Consider the following 9,342-nt stretch of genomic DNA (forward strand, 5'->3'; position numbering starts at 1 on the left):
GCGCGGGGCAAACTGTTGTGCAGTATGGAGCTAAAAGTGCACACAATGGTATTTCACGCGTGTTAAGGTGAAAAGTGCGCACAAAAGCATTTCACGCGCCTTGAAGTTTTGCGTCACGCTGCTCGGACTATTGTGTAGCAGAGACTATTAGATAGTCATTATGCAGTAAATGATGACTGCTCAACGGCGAGACTTTGTTCCTGTTCAATTACAAAACATTTGTTATTATTATTTTTATTATTCTTATTTGGAAGACCTAAAAAAACATCTTGGCACGGTGGCCATCATGTATCTGTAAATGTCGTTTGGGGATTTTGAAAGAAGAAATTTTCAACTCAAACTATAAAAAAATACACAAAAGCAATAATGTCTAACAACTACAAATTAAAATGCAAGAGTGAAATAGTTATAATCATGATATAAAAATAATATTAATAGGCCTGTAACAAATAAAAAAGATATTTCTAACAATACAATCACAACCACCCAGTAGGAGAGATTAAAAATAAATAAAACACATGTTTTTCCTAATAATTCTCAATGGACTTCGCAATGTCAAAACATTGACACCTGCAAACAATGTTAAATCTGATAAATTAGTAATACAAAATAAAATTTAAAAAAATTAGTGATGATAATAAAAATTAAAATGTGGAAAAATCTGGAGGAAGAGGAGGTGTGGAGGTGGGAAACAAACCCAGTGCAAGAAAGGGAGTCGAGAAGAAAAACACCGAGCTGCCTGCTCCACATAATAACCCCATTATAAGCCTCATCAATGATGTAATGAAAGCAAACAGTGTGAAAATTGCCTGTAAACAGTTGGATCTGAGTCTCCTGATGAATTCAGTGTCTCTTTTATCAAAGTGAGGATGAGCCAGGGAGGCGAGGAGAGGATGGGAGAGGGAGGGAGGGTGGGAGGCAGAGTGAGTGGGCGTGTAGGGAGGTCCACTTCCAGCTCCCCTCAGCCAATGAAGGCTTGTCACAGGGGACTCACGTGGACGAGTCGCTCTTAAAACCTAGCTCCTGACTTTTCCTCAAGTTCAATTTTTTGGGATTCCCTCCCACCCCCATCACATCTCGTCCTTTTACTTGCCAGTTGTGACTATTTAACCCAGTTTACCTCTTCTTTTTTTCGCTTCCGCGGCGCGCATCGCATCGTCCCGCGTCTTCCGCTTCTTCCTTCTTCCTCTTTTGCTGCTGCAGCTCTCGGACTCTCCGCACTCTCTCCTTCGTGTTTTTGAGGTTTTGTTGTTCTGTTTGAAAGAATGCGCACAGTTTTCCTCTGTCGACTGTGTGGACACATGACGAGCTGCCCTGAAATTTTCCCTCCGGTGATCTCTCAGGTCTGACGCGGCTGCAGCTACCTGTCCATGGTGCTGAAACGCACGCATCGGCGCGCTGCTGCTGCTGCTCCCCAAAAAGATCCAGAAATAGTATTTATTTCTGCGTCTTTTCCTGTCCTGCAGGTGAAATAATTTGAGCAATAAGTGGTACATCTTCTCGGCGAGGTTTCTGAACTCAGAACAGAAGGAGTTGATCCTGAAGGAAGCAAAAAGAATCTCCCGAAGACAGTCCAGCGGCTGCATCGATTTCAGGAGGACTCATCTCTTTAGACTTGACAAAAAAAAAATCGAAAATCGGATGCGTGGACGATTGCTGTAACTCAACTTAGCCTGGAGATATTTTATCTATCAAGAACCAGTGGGGAACTGGAAATAGCGGATGAATTATCTTAATTTGTAGCGTATCCAAAAACATTTTTGTTGGTGCGGGGAGGGGGGTTCTTTCTCTTCGGCTGGATCAACTGACATTTAAACAACCCCCCTCTTCCCCCCTCCTCCCTAAAATAAAACTTGTCCTGAATACCAAATGGTAGTTTGAGGAGGCCTCGATCAAGACAATGGAGGCGTCCGCCAACGGGTCCAGTTTTGGCATCGACTCGCTGTTGTCCCACAGGCCTGGAAGTCCGGTGTCCAAAGGGAACAGCCTGGTGGGGGAGTGCCGCTCGCCTCTGGAGTTCAGCCCGAGATCAGACGTGGAGAGCGGCTGCTCGTCGCCCCCATCGCCGAGAAGGGAGTGCGTGGAGGAGGTGGCCCAGAGGCAGGGTCACGGCGTCGGCCTGCCGCCGCACCTCCAGCACGCGCAGATATCGGCGGGGTCGCAGCAGAGGACCGTGACCTCGTCCTTCCTCATCCGAGATATTCTCGCGGACTGTAAGCCTCTGGCCGCATGTGCACCCTACTCCAGCAATGGACAGCCGACTCAGGAGGCGGGGAGGCTGGCCTCGAAGATAGCGGACGACTTTATGGAGAAAATCCACAGCAACTCATCGTCAGACAGTGAATATAAAGGTAAGAATAGAAAACTACCCACACACAAGGAAGGAGATGCTCTGCTCTGGAGATGAAACTGATTTGGCCTTCATGGTTTCATACTGGACTTTTAGCTCCAGTACAAAAAGTGTGAAACTGATTCTAGTTCTCGCTTCCTTTGAGATGACTTTTAAAAAATATATATTTGATATTTCAGCCTATATTTGTATATGCTGTCCAGCTGCAGCTTGTCTGGTCTTGGTGTTTATTTTTCTGTCTTTGAAACTAATTTTTCATTCGGATAAACCTCATTAAACAATGATTTAATAATAAATGAAATAAAATAAAAAGGTCACACAGAGGTCTGTTACAGGATTTGTGGTGCAGTGTGGAAAAACAGGACGTGAAGTTGGAAGAACAACAAATAAAATTGAAATGAAACTTCTATTCAAAATATACTTTGAGCATTTTGCTGTGCTGGGTGATGATATAAAATTTAAAAACCATAAGAAATATATACATAATTAAAATAGGTCGTTTTGTAAATGTAATACTCTTAAGTTAAAGTGTTTAGGTCCTTTAATATAGGAACATGTGCTCATTTACTGGTAATAATTAAAATAATAATAATAATAATAATAATAATAATAATAATAATAATAATAATAATAATAATAATAATAATTGTTGACTCGGATTTTGAATGATGTGTGAATGGCTGAAACATACAGTCACACATACAGTGATTATTTATGAATAACCTGACACTGCAGTTCATTAGTAGCAGGCCACCGGAAGTCATCAATGAGGAAAAAATATCAACCCGCGCTGCTCTGCTGCTGCATCTCGGTGGTGGAAACATGCCATGTGTCCCTGCACGGTGACAGGTTAATGAGTTCACTTTCATTTCATTATTACATTAAAAACCAAAGGCTGCCCGCACGCGCGTCGCGTCTCCAGCTTCGCGTTAGCAGAAGATCCTGAAAGCATCTGTTGATGTCAGGGAGGCAAGAATGGGAGAGATGACAGGGTCGCCTCCAGATAAATGCCATCAAGGGCCTCTCTGTTTCCAATCATGTCAGCCATAACACACATGTCACCTCCATTGACAGTTTAATGAAGCAGTGCCTGGAAAGAAGTCCACCGCTAGGCTACAAGAGAACATATACAACTAACATTTCACATATCTGAGAATTATTATTATCATTACTATTATTATTAATACTATTATCAACTTATCATTTTTGGTTTTTTTTAATTAGTTTTATAGATTCAAAGGTTTTCACTTTTCTTGCACGCTATTGATACGGCGTCACGTCATCAATTTGCTCAACAAATTCCGTGTGTGAGCGCGCGTGTGTGTGTGCGCGCGCTCACGTGTGTCACAGATGGAGATGCTCATCGACGCGCTGATTGATTGAGGAAGCCGCGGGGCCCACAGCGCGCCTGTACGGTAGCTTTGATTTCCACGAATCCGCCCTCCCCTATAATATTTCAGGGATTTGATGCAATTTGTCCCCGGCGCTAATCAGATTTGTAACCGCGCAAGGCCGCCCGGCTCTTGATTTCCACTCATTTCCACGGTCCTGTGAAGTTTCTCCGGTCGCGGTTGAAAGGCTCGTCCTTCCCTTGTGGCTCAATTAGGCGGATTATTGTGCTTCTTGAGACGACTCAACTATTCAACTACCAAGATCTCTCGACTCGCTCGCTTCTCCCCCCTTTTTCTTTTCTTTCTTTCTTTTTTTTTTCAGAGAATTGACTATGAGGATTGTATATCAATGCTCGCCCTGACATGACACCACGCAGAAAAAGAACAAAGGCTGCGGGTCTACTGACGGGGAAAATATTAGATTGGAAGTGTGAATATTGGAAGAGCTTTTTATAACAATTTAAGAGCAAATCAAATAGCTGCATATAGCCCATAGGCACAGACTGTAACGCCGTGATTTCACACCCAGCAGTAAAGTGTCATATAGACAAACAGTAGCCAGCATCCTGGGAAAAACAGACACATTTTAACAGTAAATATTAATTTCAATAAATATCAATTTCTATAAAATTACAATAAAGCAAATAATTAGTTGTTCACACCACTGATTTCATATAAGTCATAATAAAACTTCCGGTTTTAATTTCTGTGGTTTCCCGCACTTTTCTCACGCTGGCATAAAATTTAATAAAGTTTAATTTAAAAACCAATTAAGCGCAGCATGTAGTTCCAAACTTGGGCTTAATCACGTCTTTTGAGGGGGGTGAGGGTGGGGATGGGTGAATTGTTTTACTATTACTATATTTTAAATCTGTGTAATCAATCAACCAACCAGCCAGTGAAGCCTTTATTTATAGCATCTCTCATACAGGACATGCAGTGATTTCCATTTTAAAAAAGACATTAAATGTTATCAGGATTATGTTTAGTTTTGATCCATCTAGAGTTCATTTCATATTTCTATATACGGCCATAAAATTGACCATTTCTGATTATATTTTATTTTAGTTTATACAGATAGAATGTGATGCTGCTACACATTTCTTTACGTCTCCGCTGCTGCGTCCACACACAGATGGATGCACATATTCCACAGTATGTGAGAGGCCTTAGCTCCGTATTCACACCTGATTTTGTCTTCTTCTTCTTCTCGACGCTGTTTCTGTCCTCCAGTGAAAGAGGAGGGGGACAGGGAGATCTCCAGCAGTAGAGACAGCCCTCAGGTCCGGCTGAAAAAGCCCAGGAAAGCTCGGACGGCCTTCACGGACCACCAGCTGGCCCAGCTGGAGCGCAGCTTCGAGCGGCAGAAATACCTGAGCGTCCAGGACCGCATGGAGCTGGCGGCCTCCCTCAACCTCACCGACACACAGGTCAAGACCTGGTACCAGAACCGGAGGTAAAGACCCTGCTGCTGCTTCTTCAAGAGGGCCGGAGGGAGGGTGGAGGGGAGGAGGAGGGGGGAGGAAGAGGATGAGGGAGGGGGGGGAACTGATTTCTCACGGTTGGCTCATATAAAGAGGCTATAGACACAAGGACCCAGGGACGCCATGTTTTCCCTTCACCATCACCCTAAGTTGGCATGACTTGACTGCACATCAGTAACTGCCACTAGGACAGCGACTCATTGTGTTTATCGATTCATCTGCTGATTATTTTCTCCTTAAATTAATTAACTGTTTGGTCCATAAAATGTCAGAAAATTGTGGCAAAGCCTCCATCACAGTTTGGGCCTGAAGGGCGTCTTCAAGTTTCTTGTTTTGTTCGACCAACAGTCCAAAACTAACAGCGATTCAGCATCAGGACTAAGAAAAACACCAAGTATTCACATTTGAGAAAGAAAAAATGACGAATGATGAATAATCAGCATCATCAAATTTTCAATTATTTAAGCTCCAGCTGCCTTTGACTTTAAAATGACACAGATTCAGCAAATTCACCAGGAGCAATTATTGCCTGACAGACAATAAATTTATTAGCTATCAGAGACACGTCACCAAATTGTGATTTTCTTCAGTATTATAAGGCTATTATTATTATTATTTAGTGTTTTGGCACCTTGAGTTCTACTTTGGCTTTTAGCTCTCTATTATAAGATGATGGAGACACATTTTTTTTCTATCAATACAAACCTCAGGCATTATAGGATGGACGCATGTCAGCCCGGAGTTTTTCAGCATCTTCATGCAACAAAATTAATCGGACATGATCTTCGAAAAAAGTAAAGTCACATATAATCAAACTGCAAAGAGTCTGAAAACTAGGTGTGAACTTTGTTTTCAGGAGGCTGCTTTAAAGGAAATGAAACTTCAAGCAGCAGTAAAAGAAACCGTCTCCGTCAAATGTAAAAACATGCTCATAAAAACGTAACATAAAAACGTGTTCTCTGCAGTTTTCGCTCGAATTAACTTCAGCATTTATTTATCTACAGCTTCGCCTCTCAGGCAACTAAATGACATAAATAAATATAAAAACACAACACTTTGGGGTATGAATAATGCATCGTTGCATGTGTGCATATCAATAATTCAAACAAACCGCTATATCTACTCAATTATCTTTATTATGAATTATTCACCTGCATACTGGCAATCTAACAGACATCCTTGGGTGTGAATACAAGTGGCAGGTTGGAGATTTTGGTTATTAAAAAAACAGATGTAGCCTACTCCTGCCTTCTAATTGGACCTCAGGTAAACAGATGGGAGTTATTTTGGTGCGTGTCAAATTCAAACAAACTCACTAATACTACATGTATTCATAGATATGCACATGCTAAAGGCTAAAACTGTCTTTTTTTCTGTCTTTTTTTTTCTCTTTCAGGACAAAGTGGAAGAGGCAGACCGCGGTGGGACTCGAGCTACTGGCGGAAGCTGGAAACTACTCCGCCCTGCAGAGGATGTTCCCATCCCCGTACTTCTACCCACAGAGCCTGGTGTCCAACCTGGACCCCGGAGCGGCCCTCTACCTGTACAGGGGTCCCTCGGCGCCCCCACCGGCCCTGCAGAGACCCCTGGTTCCTCGGATCCTACTGCATGGTCTGCAGGGGGGAAGCGAGCCGCCGCCTCCCCCGCCTCCTCTACCCCCTATGTCCGGCGTGCTTCCCCGGCCAGCTCAGCAGCGGTGAGCCGGCCCCTGCAGAATTTTTTTTTTCTTTTTTTCTTTTTTTTTTTTTTTTTGTACGCCGCGACCTTGGCAGCTTGGGACTCATTAGAAGAGATAAAAAACAGACAGAAATAAAAATATGACGAACAAGAGAAAAAGAAAAAAAAAAAACGGTTCAAGGCCTTTATATGGTGCGAGAGAACCGGTATGATGGACGGAGCTCTGTGACTGAAACGCGAACTGTCTGAGTGGAAGGATTGTTCTTCTTTTCCTCTTTTTTTTGAGGGGGGGTGGGGGGGGGACATGAGCTTTATTTATTTATTATTTATTTATTTTTCAATACGAATCAAAGCATCTAAGTTATGTATTTATTTGATTCCAGTTTCAGTATTTTCACTGTTTCCCCAACAACATATACAATTGTTGGCGACACTTTGACCTACAGTTAAAAGCCAATCAGACCCCCTATTGGCATTATTATTATTATTATTATTATTATTATTATTATTATTATTATTATTATTATTATTATTATTATTATCACATATTCCTGGATATGGGCAAAGGCGGACATGAACATCCTTCCATGTAATTTGAATATAATGTAGTTAGAGGATCCAAAGGAACAATTACTAAATATTTTCTCTTTTTTTTTCCTTGTAAATTATTGATTTTTCTTTACACGTGAAGATGATCAGCATTCATAAACCTGTAAATAAGAATATTTTCCCTTTTATTCGAAAGAGACTGATTTTAAAAAGAAACTTTTTTTTGTTTGTTTGTTTGATCTATTAGTGTGTCTTTTTCAGACCACGGTGATCCAGTTTAACATAATAGGCTAGATTAGCCATCAGAAACTATACAGGCGTACGAGTCAGAATAAAAATGAAAAAAAACAAAAAAAAAACAAAAAACAAAACATATTGTCTGAGAAAGGATGCCTGGACCCACATGTAGGCACAAACACCAGAGTTACGCAAAGAAATAAATCTATATAAAAAAAAGTCTTTTTCCTGTTCTTAGTTGAAGTTTTAGCGAGATAAAAAAAATGTCAAGTAATTTATAAAAAAAGCAGTTTTATCCCTGCAGAGGAAGAAACGGGGGAATCAATCACCTCAGCAATGTTTGAATTGATTTTTATTTTTATTTTTCGATAAACAAACCGATTGGACTCGGGTCCACGTTCAGGTGTAACCGCCTGTTGATTTGCTATAGATGTATTTGAAGAGACGTTGTGCATTACTTATGTTATTTCATATGAAGCCGTGATAACCCTTAATTGTTATACTCTCCTTTGGTGAAAATGTATATTGCAGATATCAAACTTGTGGAGTGGTTCTCGTAATATTTCCTGGATCGTTTTTTTATTTATATGATTTTTATTTGATTTTTTTTTTTTCGTTCCTCTAGCTTCCTCAACTCTCTCCCCGTTTTGTGAAGTTCATTTTTTGGTGAAATTCACAGCAGAAGTTGGACAGAAAAGGGGGGATTTGATGTAAAAGAGAATTACTTTTATAAATGTGGAAATAAAAGTCTTTCATTTAATCACGTGCCTGCTTGAGCTGTATGTGTGGAAAAGGAAATGTCATGTCAGCAGGATTCAACATGTGGACTTGTTTTCTGAAAATTTATATTCTCCAATTCAAATCTACAAGAAGTGACAAAACAACACCTGTTTAATGCAGCCAATAGCCCTGCAGCGCATGCGATCATTGTGATAAAACCTGTTTGTTGACATGGCGGTGTACATAATGCATGGTCTTTATACAACTTATTTCAATCAAACAAGTGCCTGAAGATAACAGCCTGTTTTTTTAAAAAACAAATATCCTTCGTTTCAGATCATTTCGACACAAAAAGCAAAAACATTTAGTGAAAAAATGTAGAAAATGTGACCTTTTGACACTCTGGGTTGATACCATCTGATCAAAAGATGAAAATGACAAAAACAATCAAATTCTCATATCAAAGAGAGAAAAATCCATTTAGAGTATTCACGTGGAGGTCTGCTTTATATGTTTTTGGAGAGAGACGGCTTGTCTGGCCAATGTCGACGTATTTTGACTCGTTTTTTTATCATAAAGTGATATGAACACATGTCAGAGTCAATGAGCAAAGATTGGGGGGAAGATGGGTGGTGCAGCTTTAATTAAACAACTCCACTTTTCTGGAAGCAGCTCAAAAATAAACACAATTTTAGGGGCTCGCGGGTTTCTATTAGAGGAAAAACGTGTTTGAGTGAATTTGAGCGTGTCTGTCAAACGACTTTTCCCTCCTCTGTTTGGTTTGGTGTTATTGATTTAATTTGTTTAACGTTGAGATGAAGGCGTTAAAAAAAAAGTTAACAAGAGTGTCACCAGTGGAGCAGAGTGCTTTCTTAACCTTTTCACAAGAAGAGTGTGAGATTTGCAGAAAGATTTTTTTTTTTTTTTTTACGAC

General features: G+C 40.6%; 1 protein-coding gene across 1 annotated transcript; it reads left to right on the forward strand.

Moving 5' to 3' along the window:
- Positions 1-1,047: 1,047 nt before the first annotated feature.
- Positions 1,048-8,435, forward strand: barhl1b (BarH-like homeobox 1b). Its single transcript, XM_044332721.1, has 3 exons — positions 1,048-2,351; positions 4,975-5,197; positions 6,622-8,435. Exons 1-3 carry the CDS (start codon positions 1,901-1,903, stop codon positions 6,923-6,925), a joined length of 978 nt encoding a protein of 325 aa, XP_044188656.1. The 5' UTR covers positions 1,048-1,900; the 3' UTR covers positions 6,926-8,435.
- The last annotated feature ends 907 nt before the right edge of the window (positions 8,436-9,342 follow it).

Source organism: Thunnus albacares, chromosome 18 (genome assembly GCF_914725855.1).
Source record: "Thunnus albacares chromosome 18, fThuAlb1.1, whole genome shotgun sequence".
Taxonomy (NCBI): domain Eukaryota; kingdom Metazoa; phylum Chordata; class Actinopteri; order Scombriformes; family Scombridae; genus Thunnus; species Thunnus albacares.